The sequence below is a fragment of the Petromyzon marinus genome, chromosome 37, assembly GCF_048934315.1.
Source record: "Petromyzon marinus isolate PM22_M1 ecotype Great Lakes invasive population chromosome 37, UKy_Petmar_22M1.pri1.0, whole genome shotgun sequence".
Classification (NCBI taxonomy): domain Eukaryota; kingdom Metazoa; phylum Chordata; class Hyperoartia; order Petromyzontiformes; family Petromyzontidae; genus Petromyzon; species Petromyzon marinus.
In genome coordinates, this window is record NC_133703.1 from 18157502 (window position 1) to 18183764 (window position 26263).

At 54.4% G+C, this 26263-nt stretch overlaps 1 protein-coding gene across 1 annotated transcript; it reads right to left on the reverse strand.

The window, feature by feature from the left end:
• Window positions 1–3235: 3235 nt before the first annotated feature.
• On the reverse strand, window positions 3236–25976 carry LOC116949524 (TBC1 domain family member 16-like). Its single transcript, XM_032966929.2, has 13 exons — window positions 25869–25976; window positions 19959–20176; window positions 17737–17899; window positions 17371–17565; window positions 15553–16302; window positions 14907–15054; window positions 13985–14152; window positions 12503–12651; window positions 11732–11866; window positions 10773–10959; window positions 9710–9889; window positions 7520–7666; window positions 3236–6212 (listed from the first exon to the last, which is right to left on the reverse strand). Exons 2-13 carry the CDS (start codon window positions 20122–20124, stop codon window positions 6015–6017), a joined length of 2586 nt encoding a protein of 861 aa, XP_032822820.1. The 5' UTR covers window positions 20125–20176; window positions 25869–25976; the 3' UTR covers window positions 3236–6014.
• Between the last annotated feature and the right edge of the window lie 287 nt (window positions 25977–26263).

Consider the following 26263-nt stretch of genomic DNA (forward strand, 5'->3'; position numbering starts at 1 on the left):
GGGGGTCACGGGGGGTGGGGGTCACTGGTCACCCCCCCCCCCTACCACGACCTCCAACCATTAAGTAACAAGATCAATATTGGAGACGATACGCCTCATTCCCACGACGACTTGACTTTGCGTAGGGACAAAAAAACCACTCTTACAAACATTTTCTTGTTTTGTTCGTTACCAAATCCCTGCTGAGAGTGTCAATAATTTCCAGCAGGCGCTGCTGGTTCGAATAACAACAATAACAACAACAAAGCCCACTGGAACCGGTTTCGACAATTTTCAAGCGTCTCGTTCGCACAGTGAGCGCTTGCTTGGCAGCAATGCTGGTAACGTTGCCTGACGTTTTTTGTTGTTGTTGTTGTTTACAGGCAAGGATCACATCTCTCTGTGAGATGTGGATCGTCGGTGCGCTTAAGGGTGCAGACTCAGGTGAGCACTCAGCTCCCTTGCAATGGCTTGCCACGTTACGGCTCTTTGGAAAATAATCGCTGTTAGCATACCTGTTAACCCACACGGTCTAACTCCCCCCGTATTCCTGTACAGGGGAAATTGAGTTTTTCGGTCCATACGGCGTACAGCCGTTTCAATATGGGTGAAAAAAAAATGTTTTTATGTATTTGTTCGTGTTTCTTCCTTAAATCTAGACTTAAAGCTTTCGTGACTGCAGGAATTCATATTCATTGGGTCTTTCGGTAAAGCCACGTAGATAGAAAAAAAATATATCATGACGTTTCGATCGCAACACAAGCAATCACTTGATGACGACTGCTTGTGTTGCGATCGAAACATCATATTTTTATAATTTTTTCTATCTACGTGGCTTTACCGAAATACCCAAAGAATATGTTTCTCCCTTGTGATGTGTTTTTGTAGGAGGAACTTTGAGATCTATAAGGGCACGGGGTGACCAATAAGGTCTTAATTGGTCTGTAATCAGGTAGGGGGCACTGATAATGGGTTGACCGGTATGTGTGAAAATCTGTTCTTCTAGAACGCTGCGTATTTTCATAACGTGAATTGGATGTAATGCATTCGGGAATTCGCGTAACACGAATTGGGATGTAGCGCGAACAAGGAGCAAAGCAGCCGTGCGGCTGCCTCGGCGGAGCGTCATCGCTGGATGCGTCTGGATCGCTACCCACGCGCGCCCGGTCTTTGTTCGGCCTGCGTACGCGTGTTATCGCCGACTCTTGCTTTACCCCTATATTATATATCGCCTATTCTAACGCGATTTTTCCATAGCGCGGCGTCCTTCAGAAACACAACTGCCCAGATTGTATCATCATCATGATCATCGTTAAGCGACTGTAGGATGACGGTCGGTGACGCGGAGAGGCGCTCACCCTTTTGCAAACACTGAACTCGGGCCGACACACAAAGGGGTCTGCCTAACTCAAACACGTGCTCACCACAATGCACACATCTCCTAAACGCCGACCGAGGCTACGGCCAAGCCCTCACACTAACCCCCTCCACACCCACCGCGTGCCCAGGCAAGCCGTGATGACGGCTGTCATCGCCGTCACTGCAGCAGGGCGTCATAGGGTTTCTTTGGCGAGTGATGTTGACCCAACAGAGCCCACCACCAACGAACCCCCTCCACCATCGGAGACTCTGTGTGGCTCTCTGGCGCGCTGGAGGTCACTCACTTGCGAACAGAGGACACGGGAGTAGGGCCGGATTGAGATTTTGTAGGCCCCCTGGGCTACAGGGTTAAAGCAAAATAAAATGTATTTTTTTAACAAGGCTAAAAACAAATAAAATTCAGCATTCACAAATGAAAACACTTTTCACTTCATCTCTGGAGGCCCTCCAGCTGACGGAGTTCCCTGGGCTGCGGCCCCCTAAGTCCCGCCCCTTAACCCGGCCCTGCACGGGAGGTCTCAGGAGCGTGTTCGACGTTATCGCGAACGACTGCCCCCAAATCGGATCAATCAACGGCGATCCGAAACAAATCCACGCGGCTACCCCCGACCACCCCATCCCCGCCCCGAAGCAGTCGAATCGGAAATCAAATCTCGACATCAATTTGTAGTCTGTTGCAATCCTTCCCCCCCAACCCCCACCAAATTCCGTACGAAAGAAGAGCAGTACACGGACGCTCCCGGAGCCGGCCGTCACGCTGTGATGTTCAGCAGCAGCAGGACGCCGGACTTGCAATTCGAAGGTCGCCGGTTCGATTCTATCTCCCGGAGCGGCGGCTGAAAAGAGCGATGCCGCTTTCTTGAATCTCTCCCCCGCCACCGCACAGCGATGTAATTGGGTGGCGACAACCACCGTGATTCGATCGGAATGTCGTGTGTTGTGGTGGGGTAAAGTGTGGGTAACTCCCAACTCTTTCATGTACAGCAGCACTCGAGGGCCCTCTCAACTCTCCTCCCCCCACGTCCACCAGCAGTGGCGCCGGTGAGCAGTTGCAGGGCTGCGCCTTCGGGTCGCGCGTGGCGGCGGCGGCGGGGGGGGGTCTGTACTTTCAACGCTTGCCACGGCTTATACCCCCCCCCCCCCCACTTTCACCAACCCGCACCCTGTACGGTGCGGCGTTGTTACGAGTTCTTCATTGCAAGGGGGGCCCCTGGTGGACCCCAGTGGCCTTTAGTGCGACCCCCCCCCCTCCCCCCATCACTGACAATACGCAAATGTGACCCCTCCCCCCATCACCGTGCTGTCAAACCCCAATGGCTTCAAATGTGTGGCGGCCCCTCACGCTGATGGAGTCTTATCGGCGAAAGTGCCCCCCCCCCGTGCCCCACCCCTCTGAAAATGAGTTTAGAACACTGCCCCAGACTCTTAGTGCAGGAGGGCCGTGCCACGTTGCTGCGGGGGTGGGGGACGACGACCGATCGTGGCGTTCCCAATTTTATTGGCCAATCTGGACCGTGAGCGCCGCGGCACCTAACGGCTGCCTGCTCCTCTTCTTCTACCGATGCCATAACGTGACCTTTCAAACGTCGACCGTGAAGCAGGCGGTGGCGCCGAGGAGCTTCGTTACCGCGCTATTTGCCGGGGCCCGCCACGGGCAAACGCGCCACCGCGCCGCCGCCGTTTCGGAAGCTTTGGTGGAGCCGGATTGGACCATCGCAATCGCAGGACCGCGGGCTATGGCGATGGCTTGGGAAGGACTCCAGCCAGCAGCGGATAGATCATGGCTGACGACGACGATCGACGTCGCTAGACGTGATCGGAGGGAGCACGCGCGTGTCGTTAGCCCGCCGCTCACATCTTCACGAACACCAGGCTCTCCGGCGGTATGCAGACTTTTTTTAATGTCATATTAAACACAGTACCGTGACAACAAAACATAACCCCCCCCCCCCCCCCCCCATCTAAAATCATTAACAAAGCTGAGCGTTATAAAAACACAAGACCCACGAAATAAATATTTACAGACACAGCCATTCCCTGGTCGTCGCTGGGTCTGGGCAAATGAAGACCAAGAGACTCGAAAGACCCTGGGTTTCGAGCAATTCTGGATCTTGTCCATGTATACGGCCTGCCACAAAGACAAAGATCCCCTGTAGAACCTCAACAGACTGTAGGGGTAAGCGCTGTTAGCGAGCACCTACCAAGGCCGGCACGGCACACAAAGGGGTGGGTGGGTCAGCACCACGCCCGGCCACCTTGTGGCGATGTTTACACACCGTACCAGGTACTCATTTGAGGCTGAGTCGACCTAGGGGAGGCCCAGGACCGGTTCAGATAATCGCCGGGCTGTCACACACACGACAGGCAGACACATCGTACGCACACACAGACATACGCTGTGGCAAGCGCTGTTGGCGAGCACCTATGAACGCTGCATAGCGCATTAGGCGGTGGGTGACCGGCACCACGCCCGGCCACCTTTGTCTCCCCGGTGCTAATATTGTACACATCGCGTACTCATTTGAGGCCGAGTCGACTAAGAGGAGGCCCAGGACCGGTTCGATTAACCGTCAACCGTGTTGGTGGTGGCCGTGAGCGGAAAATCGAACTCGGGTGATAGCCGGTTTCGTAGCGCGGGTGCGCTAACCGCCGCACCACCGCTCACAGGCAGGCACAAACAGAAACGCAGACAGAATCACACAGACAGGCAACATCACACACACGCGCGCAAGCATGCACGCACGCACGCACGGTCAGAAAGCTTCGAGGGCCAGCGGAGGGGGCGATGCCTTGCTCACCGAGGGCGCTGCTCCGTTAAATTTGCCTCTCATCCCTTTCGTCTCGCTCCCTCTTCACATCAACTCTGCAAATCCAACTCGGCCGTCGAAATGTCTTGCTGTCGTCTCTCGCAGCAAGCATTCGCATCGATCGAGCAGCGTCGTCCTATTTGGCTACGAAATAAGACCGTGAAAGCAGGCAACGTTATTCGCCAAATTCACTTCCTGAAATGCGAGGCTCCGGAAGGAACCGAATTCGGTTCCTGGAAGGTTTCCCGGCACGTGGTGCGAAACGTCGGACGCCGGCGCTCCAGATAAGTCTTCCCCCTCTGTCGAGTAACTCACCCACCCACCCACACGTCGTCACGTGAGGTGAGCAAAACGTAACGTCGCCTTGAAGTCTCGGGTAATATAGATAAATATTGTCCCCTGTATAACGCTTTATGGCATCCTCGGGCTAATCATTACCTGTTGGGTAGCACAATATTAACGAGAACCTGGCACTGTAACTTGCAATGTCACCTGCAGCTCCTCTAGAGAAACAGCGGTTCGACGGACGCGGGGGGCAGTAGCTCCTCTCCGTGAGAACCTTGCGAAAACTATCGATAGTCTCACCAACATTCTCGCGTGACCGACGCGTGCCCACTCGTTCCGTTGCGGAGGCGACGTCGGCGGCACGGTTCTAGTTCCGTGGTGGAAAACCGGCCCGGCCACGCTGGGCTGGCTCGGCGTGGCTCGGTCGTGGGCTGGAAAAGCGTACGCGGTGTTCTCGCCACGCAATATGAATCACTGACTGCAGTGATTCATATTCTTGGTTCTTTCGGTAAAGTCACGTTGAAGGGAAAACAATAAAATAATATAAAATATATATTAAACAATAAAATCCTCACGACGTTTCGACTGCAACACAAGCAGTCGTCATCAGGTTGGTTTTCACACCTGGTGACGACTGCTTGTGTTGCAGTCGAAAACGTCGTGATAATTTTATTGTTTTAGATATATTTTTATTACTTTATTGTTTTCCCTTCAACGTGAATTTACCGAAAGAACCAAGAATGTATATTTTAGAGCAGCGCACCTGGACCAGCGTGCACAGGTGCATCGCGGGTAGAGTTACCCACACGATGCACCTCTTTGAGCGGCGTTGCCGCCTGTCCTGGTTTTCTCCCCTCCGCCTCCGGTATTGCGACATATCCTGCTTCCCCTGATATGTTCCGATTTAATTGAAGCGCAGAGGTGGGCAAGCAGAGCTAAAAGCTCCCCCCCCCCTCCCCCACCACTTTATAGAACGGAGATTTGCAAGCCGGATCATGTTGACCATGACCCTTGGAGTGCGGAGGAGAGGGGTTGGTTGGGTGGGGGGTGGCGGCTTGCCCCAACCCCCGGCTCGGCGGGCAGATACACGACATCCGATTGGCCGTTTCCGCTCCTGTCGTTTTTCTGTACTGTTTGTTGTAACGTTCTGACCCGCCCCTACCGGACACGTGTGAGAAAGAGCTTTACAGCTCATAGAATTCCTCCAGTATAAATAAACATTCTGATTCCGAGTAGGACGGCACTTGATTTGACGCCAAAGTGACCTCTGTATGTGTATGTATGTGTCTTGAACTTCCTTCACGCCGCACGTAGCCAACCGTGCCGATCTATCCAGCCCTCGGGCACGAGCCCTCGATATACTGGCCAGGGAGTGGCACCGAGAGTGGCACAGGAGGTCAGGGAGTAGCAGGGAGGTGGTCACGTGGGCGGGGGGGGGGGGGTAGGGATTAAGAGGGGGGGGGGGAGCAAGAGGAGGGGGGTCAGGGAGACAAGATGGCAGCGAGCAGGGGGAGGTCACGGGAGGTCACGAGAGGCCACGTGGAAGGGGTGGGGGGGGGTGTGTCACGGAGCGGGCTCGGCGGCCAGCGAGGGGGGCAGCCCCCCGTAGGGGCAGCCGTCGGCGTCGAGGTGGGCGCCCGTGCACTCGACGGCCGGCACGTAGCCCGAGTCCCACATCCCCGAGCCGCAGCGCACGCACAGCGAGTGCAGGCTGCACGGGATGCGGCGCAGCAGGCGGAAGCGGTACAGCAGGCCCCGCGCCTGCGTGGGCCACAGGGAGAGAGGGTGGGTGGGGTGGGAGAGTGGGTGAGTGGGTGGGTGAGTGGTTAGGTGAGCGAGTGGGCGAGCGGGTGGGCGGGCGAGTGGGCGGGCGGGCGAGTGGGTGGGTGGGCGAGTGGGTGAGTGGGTGGGAGAGCGAGTAGGCGAGTGGGAGAGTGAGGAGGAGGTGAGTCAACCGTTTATTCTCACGCGCAACGCGACGCGCGTCTCGTCAGCGACGGGATGCCTCGCGACATGCACGGCCATCTTTGTCAACTCACTGCTGGACGAGGGCCTCCCCACGCCGCGCGGGTTGCGGCGGTCATTTGTCCATACTTCACCACGCCGCTCAGTGCGGATTGGTGACGGCTGGAGGGGGAGCAGAGATGCTGGAGCATCGGCGTACAGAACCATGGAGTCTGCTGCCCTCTGCTGCTCTCTACAGAGCCCCACAGCCGCTTATGAACAACCGCGCCCTTACGTCCCCACCTGAGGTGGGGACGTAAGGGCGCGTGCCGAGTTGCCGACGCATTTAGGCATGAACTATTATTTTTATTGGCTTATTTATTACTGCTTATTCATCGTTATTATTTTCGACATATGGCGATGATAACGTGGGGGGCACTGCAGGCGCTTGGGTCGTAGGCTGAGGAAACTTGCGGCAACGGCGCACACAGAACCACCCCGTGGTAGGAGGATTAATAATATTTTTTAAATAAAAAATATACAATTAAAAACTACGCTTGCTTAATGACGGTGACCACACCCAATCGGATTCCGTCCACCAAAGCCTGGTGGCAGAATTATTATTAAACATTTTAATTGTTTCAATAACTTTATGTGGTTTGTGTTTTTTGCTTTGGGGCCATTTATTAATTTGGTTATTCATTTTTAGATTTTGATTGGCAGTGGTAGGGTTTTCATTTGCTTGCTATGTACGTGCGTGTATGTGTGTTGGGCTTCTTTCACGTCGTGTACCGTTCCGGCCTTCATAGGTGCTCGCTAACAGCACTTGCCCCTACAGTCTGTTAAGGCTATATGGGGGATCTTTGTTTGTTTTGATCTTTGTTGGGCTTCTTTCACGTCGTACGCACCCAACTGCGTATGTGGAATTTGACCCTTATATATAATTAATGTAAAGTGTTGTGGGATGCTGTGGGCATGAATGACGCTACGTAAAATGTAGCTCAGCAGACCCAACAAATGGCTTCAGAGCGCCATGCAGAGAAAACATTTCTGGAAACAAAAATTCTAAAACTTTTGTATGGGGGGGGGGGGGGGGGGGGCAGGGGGGGGGGGCGCCCTCTGACCTTAATGAGTACGAGCTTCCCGCTCATGTGACCGGCGAGATTGGTGAAGTGCAGCAGCATGGCGTCTGCGGAGAGCCCACGCTGCACCACCACGCCCCCGTACGTGTCCATGATGGCCAGGCACACAAACAGGTGGAAGTAGTCCGTCTGGAGGAGCACAAAGACAATGATCCCCCGCCCCCGCCGTGTAGCCTCAGCAGACCGCTTGGACCAAGCTCTGCATCGGCGAGCGCTCGCGAAGAAGGCTCTGCGCGGCCGGCAACGCGCCCGGCCGCCTTCGTCTCCCCAGCGCTCACGTTTTACGGACGCCGCACCGGGGGTAACTCATTTAAGGGCCGAGTCTAACTCAGGGAGGCCCAGGACCAGTTCAGGAATTCGTGAGCGGGAATCAAACTCGTGTCGCCGTGTACTAGTCGCCGCTGCGCCGAGGCTCCATTACCCACGATCCTACCAGGGGAACGCATGCACACCCGGGAATATAAGCTCATCAGACCGACCGTTCAGTCTCGAGCGCTGTTCAACCATCACACTGTAAGAAACAACAACACACCCATTCGCCCATTCACTCACTCACCCATCCACACACACTCACCTACTCGATCACCTATGCAAAGCGCACGCACGCACGCACAACAATCACGCGAGCGGGAATGTGCTAACACGCACAATGTACACGCACGCACGACGAAATACAAAGACAAACGTCAAAACAAAACTCTGCTATGGCCTTCACAGACGGTTGGGGCAAATGCTGTTAGAGAGCACCCATGAAGGCACAGAAGGGTGGCTAGCACCACGCCCAGCTAAGTCGACCTAGGGGAGGGCCAGGACCGGTTCAGATATTCGTGCCCGATGTTTGGGCCATGAACGGGAATCTAACCCGGGTCACCGGGTTCGTAGCGCAGTGTACTAAGCACTGCACCACCGTTCCCCATAACAGCACAACACGTACGCACGCACATGGGCACGAGCGTAGTTTGGTTCGTGTTTGTACCATCAGTACAAGAGTTCACTGAGCCCACCCGGTTCACACAGATGGATGTAGATAATAAACTCCAATAAAATACAGAGGAAAGAACGATGTACGGCACACGCGTGGCATCGCCAGCGGAGGGTCCCCCCCCACCCCCCTCCACCACTCACCTCCCGCTCAGCCAAGGTTCGCATGAAACGAGCAGAGAGAGAGAGCAGGCGTCAGATCGAGAGCACAGCAGCGGTGGCAGCGGCGAGCGGCATGCAGTGGCCGTGATAGAAGCTCGGTGGCCGTGATTGAAGCTGATTGTGTGACCAGACGAAAAGCTGAATGGACCAGGATGAGTCTCGCTGGCTAGAGTACAGAGGAGCTGGAACCATCGGTCTGCCCGGAGTAGGGGGCAATGATGGTTGCTGCAGTGTGAATCATAGCAAATCGAGCGATTTGCGGTGTGATTTTCCCATTTGGCAAATTAGCACACCGACGCCGGCACCGTGATTTGGATGTAGATAGCGCATGGCGGTATTATTTTCGTTGTCACACGTCGCAGTATTGACCAGGGCGGCCGCCGGATTCGAGTCGCAAGCCTCCACAACAGCAAGCAGCGAGCACGCTCCCGATAGCCCACCGCGTGATCATCGCCTCACGCCAAGTCACCGCGATGGAGGGGGCCGTTGGTGCTGGTTATGACAGCAGCAGCGGCGGCGGCCGTTCACGTTGACGGCTGCTGTGGTAGCGATGGCTGTGTGGATGTTATCGGCAGCGTGCGTCGGCTTTATCAGTGCCATTGGAGACGGTGGTGGTTACGGTGGTGGTGCTGGCGGTGGAAATGGGGGCGGGGTTGGTGGCGGCAGCGATGGCGAGGGCGGTGGTGACGGTTGTGACGATGGTGTAGCGGTGGTGGTGGTGACGGTGGTGGTGGCGGTGGTAACGGTAGTGGCGGTGGTGGCAGTGACAGTATTGGTGGTGGTGGTAACGGTGGTGGCAGTGACAGTATTGGTGGTGGTGGTGGTAACGGTGGTGGTAGTGACAGTAGTGGTGGTGGTGGTGTTCGCAGTGACAGTACTGGTGGTGCTAGTGACAGTAGTGGTTGGTGATGGTGTTCGCAGTGACAGTACTGGTGGTGCTAGTGACAGTAGTGGTGGTGATGGTGTTCGCAGTGACAGTACTGGTGGTGGCGGTGTCGTCGCGGCGACTGTGATTGGCGCCGCCCCCACCTGGTAGTGCGCCCAGCAGGCCTCCCACATGCGCAGCGCCTCGGACTCGCGGAACTCGCGCTTGAAGCAGAGCAGCACCCAGCGGTGGCAGAAGAGCATCTGCAGGCCGTCCTCCCCCAGCGACTGCAGGTGCTCAAAGAAGCGCGGCAGCATCAGACGCACCAGCTCGCGCAGGTACGTCTGGAGGACCGGAGGGAGGGAGGGGGGCGGGCAAGGTGACGGAGGGGGGGGCCGTGGGACCGCCGGGCACGTTAGCTTCGATATACGTCGTCGGCCTTCGCGATAAATATTATTATTCGCCACTCCTGCCAGACTAATGCCACCCTTGCCAGACTAATGTATTGTAATCTAACGTCACGTCCGTCACCTAACGCGAATACATTCAACTCTAGGAATCACTCTTCCTGCCACCTCCTGCCACCCCCTAGGGAGGCGCACGTCGATGGCTTCGCACCACCTACTCAAGGCCCAAGTGAACATTTCACAATCCTTTTAAAGCTTTCGTGACTGCAAGGATTCATCTTCTTTGGTTCTTTCGGTAAAGTCACGTAGAATGAGAATAAAATAATAAATTGATAAAATAAAATAACACAATAAAATTCTCACGCTGTTTCGGCCGCTTATGTGTTGTGGCCGAAACGTCGTGAGAATTTTATTGTGTTATTTTATTTGATCAATTTATTATTTTATTCTCATTCTACGTGACTTTACCGAAATAACCAAAGAAGATTTCACAATCCTGCCCGATGACGCCGGCTGTGACTACCAGCGGAACGGCCGTAACCCAACCGTTCAACGCGCGTGCGGATCGCTCTCCCAACGGCGCGGCCGGTGGCGCCGCATTTGTTCGTCGCGTCGTGACAACTTCAGCAATCGGCCGTGTCGGGCGGAGGAGGGCGCACGACACGCAGTTTTGTTCGCGCGGCGATCCGACGAACAAACGAAAGAAAAAAAAAACGATCACGAGCCATCGTCATAGTTCGTCGGGTGCTTTCAACTGTTACTGAAACGCCGACGAAACAACCAACGGTAAACAAGAGAACCCCGGCCCGGCGCTCCGCACCAGCTGCGTCTCCATGTCCTCGTCGCGCGGGGAGCTGAAGAAGATCGTCTCCTGCATGAGGCCCACGAAGCACCAGAAGGAGTCGGCCTCGTCGCGCACCTCTGCTAGGATGGGCGCCAGCAGGTCCGACATTCCCTGCGTGTAGCCCACGTCCGGACGGTACACCGCGTAGTTCAGCAGGATCTGCCTGTGGCCACCAGCACAAAGACAAAGATCCCCCGTGTAGCCTTTAAACAGACCGTTGGGGCAAGTGCTGTGAGAGAGCACCAATGAAGGCCGGCACGGAACACGAGCACGGGTGGCAAGCACCACACCCGACCGCCTTTGTCTCCGCAGTGGTAATGTTTACACACCGCACCAGGTACTCATTTGAGGCTGAGTCGACCTAGGGGAGGCTCAGGACCGGTTCAGATATTCGTCACTGGTGTTGGTGGCCGTGAGCGGGAATAGAACCCGGGTTGCCGGGTTTGTAGCGCAGCGCGCTAACCGTTACACTACCGCCAGCACACGCACACACCCACACACACACTGAGACAGAGGCACAGGTCCCCTGTACGGACTACACGGACTGTCGTGGCAAGGGTTGTTAGGGGGGTGGTGTGGTTGCCCGTTCAGTAAGGAAGATGTCCCTTACCCCTGCTCTAATGAGGTGGCTAAGAGGTGTGGCTAACGGTGATTGTGTGTCTGTGGGTTGTTTGGCTGATGTTGGTATAGGTGATAGTGGTGGTGTGGGGTGATAGTGGTGTTCTGGGTAGGGGTGGTGTGGCTGACTGTGGTGTGGCTGTCTGTATTGTGGCTGACAGTGGTGCTAGATATGGCGTTGGTTGTAGGTGGTGCGGCTCGGGGTGGTGTTGTTGACGGTTGTGTGGTTGTGAATTGTGTGGCTGGAACGCGGTGTGGTTGGCGGTGGTGTGCCTGTGGCTAGTCTGGCTTGTTGGTGGTGTGGCCGAGGTTGGGACCTCATGATCTCCACGTTGGGGTTGTCCTCCCCCTGGTAGAAGGGGTGGGAGCGGTCGGTACGGACTACGTCGCGGTCCACCGTGTACTGCACCTCCCGCCAGAAGCGCTCCTGCTCCTCCTGAGACATGCCCAGCCTGGCACACGGGGACACGTGGGGATACGCGGGGACACGTGGGGACACAGGGGCATGCACGGGGACACCAGCAGAGGACTCATGCACGAAGATATGTGGACACCAACGCTGGCACACACCAATACACACAGGTAGACGTGCGAGCTGTTGTGGGGATGTTCAAGTATGCACAGGTACAGGGGAGGTCCAGGAACGTTTTCAGCAGTGACTAAGAATTGAACGCAGGTCGCCGGGTTCGTAATGCAGCTCGCTAACCACTGCATCACCGCTCCGGTAAACACACGAAAAAGACAAAGATCTTTCATTTAGGCTTAAAAACTGTTGGGGCAAGTGTTCTTATTGAGCACTTATGAAGGCTGGCACGGCACACGAGGGGGTGGTTTGCCAGCACCACGCCCGATCGCCTTTGTCTCCCTAGTGGCGATGTCTACACACCGTACCAGGTACTCATTTGGGGCCGAATGCGACTTAGGGGAGGCCCAGGACCGGTGTCAGATAATCGTCACCGGTGTCGGCCGTGAGTGGGAAACGAAACTCGGGTCAAAGCCTGGATTCGCAGCGCAATGCCGCTAACCGCTGCGCTGCCGCTCCCCACCACACACACACCCACAGTGTGCTTGCGTGCGTGCGTGCGTACCGTGCGAGCTGCACGTCGGCGTACTCGCGGCGCTTGTGCTGGCGGAGCTGCTCGCGCTCGTGGCTCGTGGAGCGGAAGGAGTAGTACTTGAGCAGGAAGGGCCACACCTCGCCGCGCACCTCTGTGGCTACGCCGGCAAAGAAGATCGACTGGGGAGGATGGGAAAGGGAGGATGACGAGGAGGATGAGGAGCGTGGGGGACGGGTCACGTTGCTTGCTTCACAGTGGCCAACGCGGCCATTGTGAGCCAGCAGTAACGCTGGTGCCTTCACAGCGAGAAGAGCCTGGTTCGATTCTGAATTGGGTGCATTTCTGCGTGGAGTTTGTCTGTTCTCCCCCCCCCCACCCCCCCCCGTTCTGCTGAATGTGAGTGAGCGTGTGCGAGATTGTGTTTGCGAGTGCGTGAGTGGAGTTTGCGTGTTCTCCTCCTGTTCTGCAGAGTGAGCGAGTGTGCGAGAGTGTGTTTGCGAGTGCGTGAGTGGAGTTTGTATGTTCTCCTCCTGTTCTGCAGAGTGAGCGAGTGTGCGAGAGTGTGTTTGCGAGTGCGTGAGAGGAGTTTATGTGTTCTCCTCCTGTTCTGCAGAGAGAGCGTGTGCTTGCGAGTGTGCTTGCGAGTGTGTGAGCCTGTGGAGTTTGTATTCTCTCCCCCTGTTCTGCAAGGGTTTTCCTCCGGTTTCCTCCTCTCATAGCTAAAATAAAACCACGCACTATGCAACTGGTATTGGCCAAAACATCCCAATGCTGAAAAATCCCCTGCAAAATACGCAATTGGGATCGCACACAGCAAGAGAAGCAGCAGTAGCAACATCGCCCCCCAAGTGCGAAAACTCGGCAGTGGATTATCAACAGTAACATTCTGAAAAAGTCGTGAGACTCAGTAAGACTTTCCTGGGTGAGTAAGCAAGTGCTATAAAGAATGACAATTCCATGGCTCGCCCGCCTAACTCACCAATATATTTTTGCGCGTTTGCCGTTCGTGTCGTTGTTGGAGAGCAGGGCATTCCGAAGCAGGGGGCGACGATTTCTGCTGCTGCTGCCGTGCTCCCAGAGGAGTAACTTGCAGTGGCGCCCCTCCTTACTAAACTACAAACCATTCAACTATGTTTCATTTACCAGCTAAATAAAAGCGACTGAGGTGCGTAGCTCTTTTTCAGAAGCGATCTGCTCACAAATGATAGCTCAACGAAGTGGCTTATCATCACGTGGCGGGAAATTTATGGCAGCAGCCAAATCGTCCACGCCGAATATACAGCAGGCGTCGTCAGGGTCGGGATCGAACCCACGACCTCCCGCATACCAGGCGAGGGAGACAACATCTCCGAACCACGGCGTCGCTTCTACGAATCTGTCCGCCACGGGACGTGACGCCGGCCGCACAACTCGGTTCCCTGCCGCCCCTCGCCACGCCCGGTGCGGTGCGGGTCCTTGACGTCGCCCCTCAGCGGAGCGGAGCACGACGTGCGGCGCGAGCGGTGCCCGCACCTTGCGGATCTTGTAGTCCTCCTCGACGCGGCCGTCGGCCGTAAGGTGCTCGAGCCACGAGCAGCGGCTCAGCTGGCGGTAGCAGCCCTCCTCCGGGTGCGCCCCCCCCTCCACGCCCCCCACAGGCTCGTTCACGCAGAAGTGCAGGTAGGAGCGGCTGTCGCTCACCTGCGCGCGCACCGAGCGGAGTCGACATCAGAGACATTGACAACCCAAAGTGGCCGTGACGTACACACACAAAGGCAAAGATATCCCCCGGATTAGCCCATAATAGACTGCTGGGGCAATTGCTTTTAGCGAGCGCCTATGATGGCTGGCGTAGTACACAAAGTGGTGGGATGGGCAGCACCACGCCCTGCAGCCTTTGTCTCCCCGGTGCTGATGTTTACAACACACTGCACTGTATGAAGCCGAGTCGACCTCGGGGAGCGGTGGTGTAGTGTGGTACTGCGGTCGGTAGTGCAGTCGTTTGTTCGGCAGCTGGTATGGTGGTTGTTGTGGTGCGGTGGCGGAGTGCGGTGCTGCAGTGGTCGGTGCGGAGGTTCGCGTGGCAGTTGGTGCGGTGGTTGATGTGGCGGCTGCTGCGATGGTTGATGCGGTGGTAGGTGTGGCTGGTGCGGTGGTTGGTGCAGTGGTTGGTGGTTGGTGCGGTGGTTAGTGTGGTGGTTGATGCGGTGGTCGGTGTGGTGGTTGGTACAGTGGTAGGTGTGGTTGGTGCGGTGGTTGGCGCGGTGGTAGGTGTGGTTGGTGCGGAGGTAGGTGTGGTTGATGCGGTGGTCGGTGTGGTTGGTTCGGTGGTTGGTGCAGTGGTAGGTGTGGTTGGTGCAGTGGTTGGTGCGGTGGTTGGTGCGGTGGTTGGTGCAGTGGTAGGTGTGGTTGGTGCGGAGGTAGGTGTGGCTGTTGCGATGCTGCCGCGTCTTGCCTGGTGTGTGGGCGAGGCGAGGGTGCAGCACTTCCATCGCTGGAAGACGTCGGCCAGGCGGTCGAGTCCTCCGCAGTGAAAGTGGAAAACCTTGTACTGACTCTCCCGGCTCGCGATCACAAAGTGGCCACTCGAGCCGCCCTCCTTGCTGGGCAGCGGCACGCGGGGATCGGTGGCACGCAGGGTTCAGTGGCACACAGAGGCGGGGTCACAACGGACAATGTATTGACTCTCCTGAATCGCAATCACAGTCGTCTCCACTAGAGCTGCCCTGCTAGCTGAGTAGTGTCAAATGGGGAACAGTCCATTGGCATATGGGGACAAGTGTCAGACAGGGAGTCATGTCACATGGGGAAAGTGTCACATGGAGACCAATGGGGGCCCATTTTCACAGCACACAAGGGCGTGGGTGGCCAACACCATGCCTGGCCGCCTTGTTCTCCCCAGCGCTGATGTTAACACAACGCTTTGGGCATTCATTTAAGGCCGCGCAACTTTCTGCCCGCTTGCTGATTAATCTATCAGTTTCCAAACCTGTGCCAATAATGGGTTTTCTCGCCCTGCAAAAGCTAAAGAATCATGATAATAGGTTTTTCCCCTTTTTTGTGAGGTGCTACAAGCCCAGCGACGTCAGTGAGCCCCTCACCTGAAAAACAGCCGCAGCGACCTCATGTGACCGAGGTCGACGCTGAACACCCCGTCCACCTGCTCCAGCGTTGACAGCTTTAGCCGCTCGTCCCAGCTCATCTCCCCGGGGCCCCCCTCAACTCCCCACCGAGCCCCCCAGCCGGGGTCCGTTTCCCAGGGGGCCCTGGGGGACACCTCCTCCTCCTCCCCGCCGGCCACACCGCCCCCTTCGCCCCGCCCATCGTCCCCCCGCTCAGATGGCCGCCCCCTGTCCTCGCCGCACACCAGTAACGGAGGCACCCATTGGCTGCCGTCCTCCGCGATGGTGGCCAATGGGGTTGCCTTGTTATTGTTGCCATTACTGTCCTTGCTGTCGCCGCGGGTAACGGGGAAGAGGTTTCTCTCCGATTGGCCGTTGGTAGGGCTAGGGAGGAAGCTGAGCTCTGATTGGCCGTTGTCGGGGCTCGGGAGGAAGATAGGCTCTGATAGACTATTGCCGGGGGTGCTCAGTTGAATGGTCACATCTGATTGACCATTGCCAGGGCTTGGGAGCAAGCCGGGCTCCGACTGGCTATCGCCAGGGGTGCTCAGCTGAATGGCCACGCCCGATTGGTTGGTGTCGGTGCTGGGTGGGCAGGAGAAGGAAGAGGCGGCGCTGGGCTGGACCGAGTCGGAGGAATTCTGGGCAGAGGTTGCCGTGGAGCTGGTTTCCGTGGAAACCGGGGACCCGTTGCATCCGGCAGACGAGACCGAGGTCAAAAGGCAATCGCTGAGAGACAGAAAATTCACACACGACCAGACTCAAATACATTCTTTGCAATTTTACCTCCAAAACAACGTCCAAGGGGGTTCATCGCGGCTGTGTCAGAAACGCGGCGCTGGCGCAGCCAGGCAGTGCCAGCTCCGCTCTCGGCGCTGTGACCTCGAAGCCACACGGGCGGCGCGACCCCAAACACCACTCTTAAACAGAACACAAACTCACGGCACGCCGCACCCTTCACAAATACATCTAACCTCTCCGCCGTCTGCTCATTTCTCTTCCATCATCTCTTTCCCAAAGTTCTGCCGGCTCTGCTGCTGAACGTGGCCGCTGCCCATAACCCAGCACTGAAGTGGAGGCAGCAGCAGCAGGGATGGGTTGGCGTATCACCACACAGATGGCCTGCGAAACTCCCTTCTACCCGTGGGTGGGCTTGCCAGGAGAAGGCAGTAGAGCGAGTGAACTGATCGCAATTTGTTTCCAACTGCCTTGCCCCCTCGCGCAAGGCGTGGGGATTTCTCCACGTGCTCCGGTTTCCTCCCACACGGGTAATAATAAACACTCACTCACTGGCTGAAAACATCTGAAAATAAAACTCCAAATGCAGGACCCTCGTGAAATTCATAGGTATGTATTATAATGATAACCTGTCCCAATTCAAGAGACGTGTCAACTCTTATTATATTGCATCTCCAATAGTGCTGTTTGTTCCTGGACAATTGGTATTGGTGGTAATTAGGTTGAAGTTGCTCAGCAACCGTGGTTTTCATAAATATATTAAATCCACTGCTGGACGAATGCCTCCCTGTGCCGGGTCGGAGGAGGCCGCTCGCCCAGACTACTGGACATCTGTGAAAAAAAAGAGCTTCACAGCTCATCGGATTCCGCCAGGATAAATAAAGATTCTGAATACAGCTTCTGAACCTGGGTTCCAGACCAGTTCAGATACCACGCGCCACTGATATCAGCCATGCCCAGGAATCAAGAAAAATGTAAAAGTTAAGCGCTAAAACGTGAAGACGGTTCTGTAGTGTGATGCGCGATGCGCTGAATAAAGATGCACGATGCTCGACGCACCCATGCGGCCCGGGGTGACTCGCTCCGCATGCCTCCGCCACGGAGGGGGGGTCCTGGCCGTGGGGGGCGTTGGACCCGTGAGCGGGGAGCCGCTCCAGCGAGCTCCCCGGCAGCGACAGCGAGGAGGAGAGGCGGTCGGGCCGCACGGCGCCGTGCGTTGGACTGCACTCCCCGACCGTGTGTCGCCTCTTGTTGCTGTGGCACACAAACAAAGACAAAGATTCCCCCCGGGTAGCCTTTAACCAGTGCCGGAGCAGGTGCTGTTAGCGAGTGGAAGCCTACGAAGGCCGGAACGGCGCACAAGGTGGGTGGCCGGCATGATGCCCGGCCGCCTTTGTCTCTCCCCTCCCCCACCCCCCTCCTCACCTGGTGAGCGTGGCGGACCCCCGTCTCACGGGCGAGCTCTCGGGGGTGACGTAGCGAAGCGCCTCCTCGTCCTCGCGCTCGATGCGAGCGTTGGGGACCCAGGTGAGCAGCAGGGAGCCCCCGCCGCCCCCCCAGCCCTCGTCAAACTCCACGCACAGGTAGCCTACGCGGGGAGGGCGGGATGGGGGGGGGGGAGCAGCAGTCACGCGCACGTACGCGCGAGCATGCGCACGGTGCGCATGCTGTTTCGCTCCGCACCAAGTCCGACGTTTCGCTCCGCTTGCCAGGGAGCTTCTTCACGGGGCCGAACTGAATTCGGAAGAAGCTCCCGGGCACTCGATTTGAAACGTCGGACTTCGCGGAGATCATCTCGCGCACAGGAACTAAAAGTCGTCATTGCATCATGGGACCGTGTGAGATGGAAGCGGCTCTGGGAGGCCTTCATCCAGCAGTGGATAAATCACGTGCGATGATGACAATAATTGATGGTTTGCGAGAGTGAAACTGGGGCGTTGCTGTGTTGTGCCAGGCCCTGTGAACCTGCCCAAACCTGTAACAGGTAAATTAAAATGACAACAGAAATTCTGGGAAGAGACAGGTAATACAACACCTGTTATTTTATTTTAATTTACCTTCTGTTTACCCGAACTTTATACCTTGGGGCGTGGAGCGGTGGTGCAGCGGTTAGAGCGCCGTGCTATGAACCCTGTGACCCGAGTTTCATTTCTGGCCATGATTGACATTGGTAGAGAATATTTGAACTTGGTCCCGGGCATCCCCTAGGTCGACTCAGCCTCAAAAGAGTACTTGGTGCGGTGTGTAAACATCACCACTAGGGAGACAAAGGATGAACGGGTGCGGTGCTGGCCACCAACCCCCTCGTGTGCCGTGCCGGCCTTCATAGGTGCTCGCTAACAGCACTTTCCCCAACATTCTGTTAAGGCTATACGGTGGATCCTTGCATTTGCCTTTGGCACAGTTGGTAGGGGGGAATACAGGTGGTGTATCTGCCAGTCGTCTCTAACTCATAACACCTGGATGTCTCCCGTAACCTCCTGCAGCAGAGAGCCACTTAGTCACGATTGGCGGCTGTTAATGTTGTTGTTATAGTGAAACCACACAGACCCGGGTATGGCAGCATGCTTTCATTGTGTGCGCGTGCGTGAATGTATCCGTGTGTATGTACGTACACCGTGTGCGTGTAATGGCACGCTACTCGGTAGAGTAACTTGTGCGTGTAAGCATGTGCGTGCGTGTACATATCTATTGTATGCATGTGCGCGGTTATAACCCACCTGGGTAATGTAGCTCGCGTTAGGTGTGTGCGCGTCTGCATGTATGCACGTGTTTGCACGTGTGTTCACACACACACCTGGGTAGTGCATCTCTCCCCCTACTTGTGTATGTATGTGCCCACGCATTCACAACAAAGGAAAAGATCTCCCGAATAGCTTTTAACATGACTTATTGAGGCAGGTGCTGTTAGCGAGCACCTATGAAGGCCGGCACGGCACACAATGGGCTGGGTGGCCAGCACCACACCCTTTGTCTCCCGAGTGGCCATGTTTAGACACCACACCAGGTTTTCATTTGGGGGCGAGTTGACCTAGGAGAGACCCAGGACCAGTTGAGGCAGTCGTCACTAGTGTTTTTGGTTGCGAGCGAGAATCAAACTCGGGTCGCAGTGCGCTAACCACTGCACCACCGCTCATCACACGTGCGTGCAACAACAACCGCCGTTCACCATACAGTGGCGGTGACGTCATCACGGTGCTCGTGTCATGCGAGGTCAACCTTAAGGCCACGTCAAGTGTCCAAGGCACGTTGGCAGGTCACGGAACAGACCCAGGTGTCATGGATTGACTGAGATTACTGGCAGTAGCACCAACTGTGCTCCCTACTAGGCAAGCTTTCTGCGTTATAGCCACCCAGCGTTCTGCAAGGACAAAGATCCCGCGTATAGCCTTAACAGACTGTAGGAGAAAGTGCTACTCGCGAGCATCTATGAAGGCTGGCTTGGCACACGAGGGGGTGGGTTTCCAGCACCACACCTGGCCGCCTTTGTCTCCCCAGTTGGGATGTTTACACACCGCACCAGGTCGACCTAGGGAAGGCCCAGGACCTGTTCAAATAATCGTGAGCGGGAAACGAAGCCGCGTCACCAAGATTCGTAGAGCCGCTAACCACTGCGCTACTACAAACACCCGGGCACGCTCTCTCACCGGGGTAGTGCAGCTCCTGGCCGGCGTGCACGCCCTCCGTGGGGTGGACACAGACATTGTTCTTGGAGAAGACGATCTCCCCGCCGCGCGCCCCGCGCGCCGCCGCTGTTGCTCGCTGCGGCGACAGCAGCTCCGACGCTTGGCGGAAAATGCGCCCCAGCGACATGGCCACCGTCACCGTGGCAGCGGCATTGCCGCCCGCGGCAAACGGCGGGGCGCTGCGGGAGGTCAGGTCGGAGGGGGGGGGGGGTCGGGTTAGAGGTCAGCGGGTCCACCGGTCAAGTATATTGTCCGCGACGACACCAAAGATCGTTCTGTACGATGAGAGTTTTGCGTCGAACTAGGAGCTCTATCGAACAGAGACATGGGTCCTTGCCGAAAGACATCTGGCAGTTCGGCAGCTCTGGTTGAAGCGAGCCATGCCTGACTGCTGACGAAACACTGAATGTCGAAACTGCTCCAGAGTTTTATCGAACCGCCGCTGCTGAAAACATTTACGAGGACAGTCAACGTGGAAGAGAGAGGTTGAGTCATCGACTTAATTACTTTGCTTACTTATATTCTCCACTTAGTTGGCACGAAATTATTAGTCGATTTAAATGCCGTCGATTATGTTTGGAGTTGGTTAAAGTGGAATTAAGTACCAACAAAAAAACAAAAAATACAGTGCGCAGAGAATCGTGGAGAGAGAAAGAGAGTCGTGCTTGGAATTAAACTGCGAGACTAAAAGGGGAACACGAGGTTCAGAGCATTGTTTCTTTGACCTTTCTGTATCCCCGGGCCATTGTCAGTCGGTCAGTTCATTTCGGGTAATAATTATATAATTATTTCAAGGTGTACCGCACACAGTAGTGAGAGGACGACTCAGAGGCGACAGAAGGAGGAACCACAGACGAGTGGGAAGGCAGCAGCAGCAGCCACGCGGTGAGCTGGTGCCAAATTCTCCCCCACCCCAAGCTCTGCAGTCCTCTATATATCAAGGTGTCACTGGCCAATTAATCAGTGTTTACATGCGGGAGGAAACCGGAGCACCCGGAGAAAACCCACACGTGCGAGGGGGGGAAACGCTCGATCCCATAGAGGCGGGACAAGCGCAGTCCACATTTTTTGCTGAACCGCCTTCCCCTGGCACAGCCAGGGTAGGCCATCTCGATGCCCACGGGAAGGGAGTTGCGCAACATTTTGTGCGGTGATCCACCAACTTCCGCCGCTGCCTCCACAGTGCAAGATCATAGGCAGGAGCCACATGCCGCCACCACCACCACCAACCACCACCGCTACCAACCCGGCCAAGGCCCATTGAGCTAAACTGCTGTCTTTCACTGGCGACCCGTCAACCCTCAATTTTTCTTTAGCTCAAACTCAGTGCCTCCTCCTCTTCTTTTCACCGTGCCCACCATTGTGTGTGGGTCATGGGCGTCGGCTGACACTTTCCCTGGGCGAGTCCCGTGGAGCCATCGTGGTGAGGCTCTCGCCCAGACTGGTTTTACCGGTTTGTTTTCTCCACAGTCTCGGGCACCCCTTGACGTTAAAGTTTAAATCGTCCGGCAGACAGCTGGCATTATGAGTTCTACCACTCCTTGCACTGTCTCCAGACACTGTATATACCGACCGACAGTAAATGAAACACGTAACACATTGGCGATGCTTGCTGCTGCATTGGCAGTGGTACGCAAGCACAAATAACAACAAAAATGTCACATTCATCAGTGACATTGTGGCCATAAAGAAATATATTTCAGGCGATGTTTTGGAAAATGGCCCTTCTTCAGAGCAGATGAGGGAGGCCAGAGAGTTGTAGGCTGAATTATACACCACGGGGCCCTCATAATTAATTTCAAGAATGTTTACAGATGAACAGTCTTAAATTGTCCCCCTCACCCCCCCCCCACTTCGGCATCACAGTATCTCACCAAAGCTCTCAGATTTATTTGGCATGAATTCTACAGGAGACCTCACTGCCTATCTCTACACAAGTACTCATGGGGCTACTTTAATCTAAATACGGATCAATTTAAGATCCTCATATCACTGCAAAGACACTTTTAAAGTGTAAAATCCCCCTCCGCCCTACCCCGACTCAAGACAAAAGTGATTTCCAGCTCATCTTCCGTTTACAGCCCTGAGACAATGATAGAAGATGTCCACGTTCCGATGACAGTGACGAGATCATCCACAGAACCACTGTTGACTTCCTTACAAAGTGTTAGGAATTATTTTATCGACCCCCAGAGGGATGATGATGATGTTGGTGGGCTCAGTCGTCCCCCCCCCCCCCCAAGCAGAATTTGAACGCGCAACCTTGCAATGACTGCTCACTCTACCTGCTGAGCCACCTTAGCGGATGCATCTCTGTAAATATTATTCACCGAGCTTTAATATTTGGCCCGGTTTCTTACATGATCTGGTAACTGCCTCGACAAAAACTATCAGCAAACATAATATTATCTCGAGGTGGGAAGCTCGGGTTGGGTTGACATGGAACGAACCCCGTGATTTTCTCTGTCCACTGCTGAATGAATTTTCCCGCCACACCATACACGTGTTGACCGTAGGGATTGTTTGACTATGCTTCACCATGCCGGCCAATGTAGGTCGGTGAAAGTAGACGGGTCAAATATCACTGACTACTGATTTGAATTTAAAGGATGCTGGCTTAAAGGTCCCAGCATTTCTAAGCACCTTATTTGATGACATCCCATCTCAAGCATTACAATCATGCCCAGCTGTAATTTTATTATTCAGTTGTGGCCAACTGTGCTAATCGCACCTCCGATTAGCACGGTTGGCTACGTACAATGCGAAAGAAGTTCAACATACAGGGAATCCCCTACTTACGGACATTCGACTTACGAACTTTAAGAGATACGAACAAACCCGTCCTATGTGCAGTTGCCTGTTCGGATCGAGAGTCGTTCAACTGCTGCACAATAGATGGCGGTGGTTGTTCGGTGTCAAGCACTGGCTTGTTTCGAGTCTCAGGACCCAAACACTGAAAGGTTTAGTCAGGTGTCTATTATTGCCTCTTACAAGTTGATTTATGGAGAGAAGAGAGCAACTGTGCAGACATATCTTGGTAAGTTTTTCAAGAGAGTAGAGAGGAAACACAAGCACCAAAAGGAATAATCATCTACATCTGCAGAACATGAAGAACCAGTCGCATCTAGACATCTACAGGAGATTATAAACTTTTAAAGCCATTCCCCGTGTTTAGTGTACATGCCGTAAAACATGTTTGGAATGGACAGGAGTAAAGTTGAACTTACGAACAAATCGACTTACGAACAGACCTCTTGAACCTAACTCGTTCGTACATATAGGAGTCCCTGTACATACATAAAATAATTGAACTCGGGTTGCCGGGTTCGCAGTGCAGCGCACTATCCACTTCGCCACCACTTCACCCCATGGTGGTGACGTGCCCCAGCGGTGGCGCCTTTGCCGCTCGTTGAAGAGGATCGCGGTTCGGCTCCGGCGGCCGCCCCGATTAATACTGCGGTGTGTCTACCGTGTAAAATCACTGCAGAGGACGTTACTGATCCCGTGACATCACTCACAAGCGGAAGCCATTGCACCAGATTCATGGTCCAAATTTGAAATATTACCCACATTATTATTCCCTGACCCCACCAAATTTTAAATATTACCTGCATTATTATTCCCTGACCCCACCAAATTTGAAATATTACCCGCATTATTATTCCCTGACCCCTCTAAATTTGAAATATTACCCACATTATTATTCCCTGACCCCACTCAATTTGAAATATTACCTGCATTATTATTCCCTGACGCCACCAAATTTGAAACATTACCCGCATTATTATTCCCTGACCCCACCAAATTTGAAATATTACCCGCATTATTATTCCCTGACCCCACTAAATTTGAAATATTACCTGCATTATTATTCCATGACCCCACTAAATTTGAAATATTACCCGCATTATTATTCCCTGACCCCACTAAATTTGAAATATTACCCGCATTATTATTCCCTGACCCCACTAAATTTGAAATATTACCTGCATTATTATTCCCTGACCCCACCAAATTTGAAACATTACCCACATTATTATTCCCTGATCCCACCAAATTTGAAATATAACCCGCATTATTATTCCATGACCCCACTAAATTTGAAATATTACCTGCATTATTATTCCCTGACCCCACCAAATTTGAAATATTACCCGCATTATTATTCCCTGACCCCACTAAATTTGAAATATTACCTGCATTATTATTCCCTGACCCCACCAAATTTGAAATATTACCTGCATTATTATTCCCTGACCCCACTAAATTTGAAATATTACCCGCATTATTATTCCCTGACCCCACCAAATTTGAAATATTACCCGCATTATTATTCCCTGACCCCACCAAATTTGAAATATTACCCGCATTATTATTCGCTGACCCCACCAAATTTGAAATATTACCCGTATTATTATTCCCTGACCCCACCAAATTTGAAACATTACCCGCATTATTATTCCCTGACCCCACCAAATTTGAAATATTACCCACATTATTATTCCCTGACTCCATTACTATTCGTTTTTAATAAAAGATGGTGGCAATCATCGCCTCCCTGCCCCCCCCCCAAAAAAAACTTGGCAAGAACATCCTGAAAAAGAGTCATGAATGAGACACAGGGTTGGCTTTCTTGTGTAAACAGGCGTAATAATAGAATTTAAAAAAATATTTGATGTAGAGGTAATCGTCATCATCAGCCATGATCAATCCGCTGCTGGATGAAGGCCCAGCTAAGCCGTTGTCATTTCTCAACAGTGATTTGATTTAACAAGTCACAGAGCGCACGGATCCACGACACTTGACTCACGGCCGCTTTTCAGAGTCTCTCAATAAAGGGAGACCTGGGTTTAAGGAAGCATAAACTCGAGAACGGGAATGAGACAAGCTTTCGGATGTCACCTGGTGAATGATGCCTTCACCTGACCATATGCTCCATCACACGAGCAAATCCCTGCTCACTTGACAAAACGTCAGCTCACCTCGTCCCATCTGAGACCACGTGTTTAATCACCTGGCCATGCGTCTCCTCACCTGCTCACCTCGTCTCCTTATCTGACCACGCGTCTCCTCACCTGACGTGTCTCATAGGAGCATCTGTCAGCTCACCTGGCCACGCGCCTCCTCACCTGCTCACCTTATCTGACCACGCGTCTCCTCACCTGACGTGTCTCATAGGAGCATCGGTCAGCTCACCTGGCCACGCGCCTCCTCACCTGCTCACCTTATCTGACCACGCTTCTCCTCACCTGACGTGTCTCATAGGAGCATCGGTCAGCTCACCTGGCCACGCGCCTCCTCACCTGCTCACCTTATCTGACCACGCGTCTCCTCACCTGACGTGTCTCATAGGAGCGTCTGTCAGCTCACCTGGCCACGCGCCTCCTCACCTCGTCTCCTTTTCTGATCACCCGTCTCCTCACCTGACCACGTAACTCCTCACCTGGCCACGTGTCCTCCTCGCCTCACAATTGTCTACTTCACCTTTATAGACCGAAAATGACGGCGAATATATTACGATGCCTTACGACGCCACAACACGCGACACTCAATGAAAGGCTAAACGCGCGTTTCAACAGCAACAACAACGACCCACGACATTAATCGGGCAATTCAAGTGACACGGAACCACTCACCCACATCAACGTGCATCATCACCATCATCAACTCAAGCGGCAGTAGCTACGATCACATTATACGGCAGGCGCAGGCAGGCAGGCAGGGCAACCACGCTCGCTCCGTGCCTCGCCAACCAATCCAGCTTTCTTTCTCTTTTCGACACGCATTCAACAATGACAACACACAAAAGTAATCTTTTTTTAAAAAAAAAAATCGTCACAATGCGTCGACAAAGTTAATAAATATACATACGGCTACAAACGAAACCGACCGGCCGTTCGCTGCGTCGGCGGCGGAGGGGTCGACGTGGCCCCGGGTTCTTACGGCAGTTGCGAGGGTGGGTGGGTGGCAGCGAAACGCGTTTTTGTTTACCTCGGCGAGGATTGACCCTCGTCAGCCGCCGTCCAAGCGTCGCGTCACTGCCCCGCCCCCGCCTCTCTCTCTCTCTCCTCCCCCACCCCCACCTTATGCCTATCCGCTTTAGGGAATTCGCGGGCGCCTCCGGCAATAGACGTGTTACGGTGCGAGCGCGTGGTTGGATATCGTAGCTTTGATAAGTGCGCACGGGTGGTGACGTTATTGAGTGGGCGGGGTGCGGCTGGTGTGTGACGTCACATAACACCAGCCTGGTTTGGGGGTGGGGTGTA

Bases quoted from the DNA above. Each gene is read 5' to 3' on its own strand.
- LOC116949524 (XM_032966929.2), bottom strand. From the start codon at position 20,124: ATGTCGCTGGGGCGCATTTTCCGCCAAGCGTCGGAGCTGCTGTCGCCG. The intron at 17,566-17,736 runs GTGAGGAGGGGG...TGTGTGCCACAG, and splicing joins GGGTCCGCCACGCTCACCAG to CAACAAGAGGCGACACACGG. The intron at 12,652-13,984 runs GTGCGGGCACCG...CATCCTCCCCAG, and splicing joins AGGACTACAAGATCCGCAAG to TCGATCTTCTTTGCCGGCGT.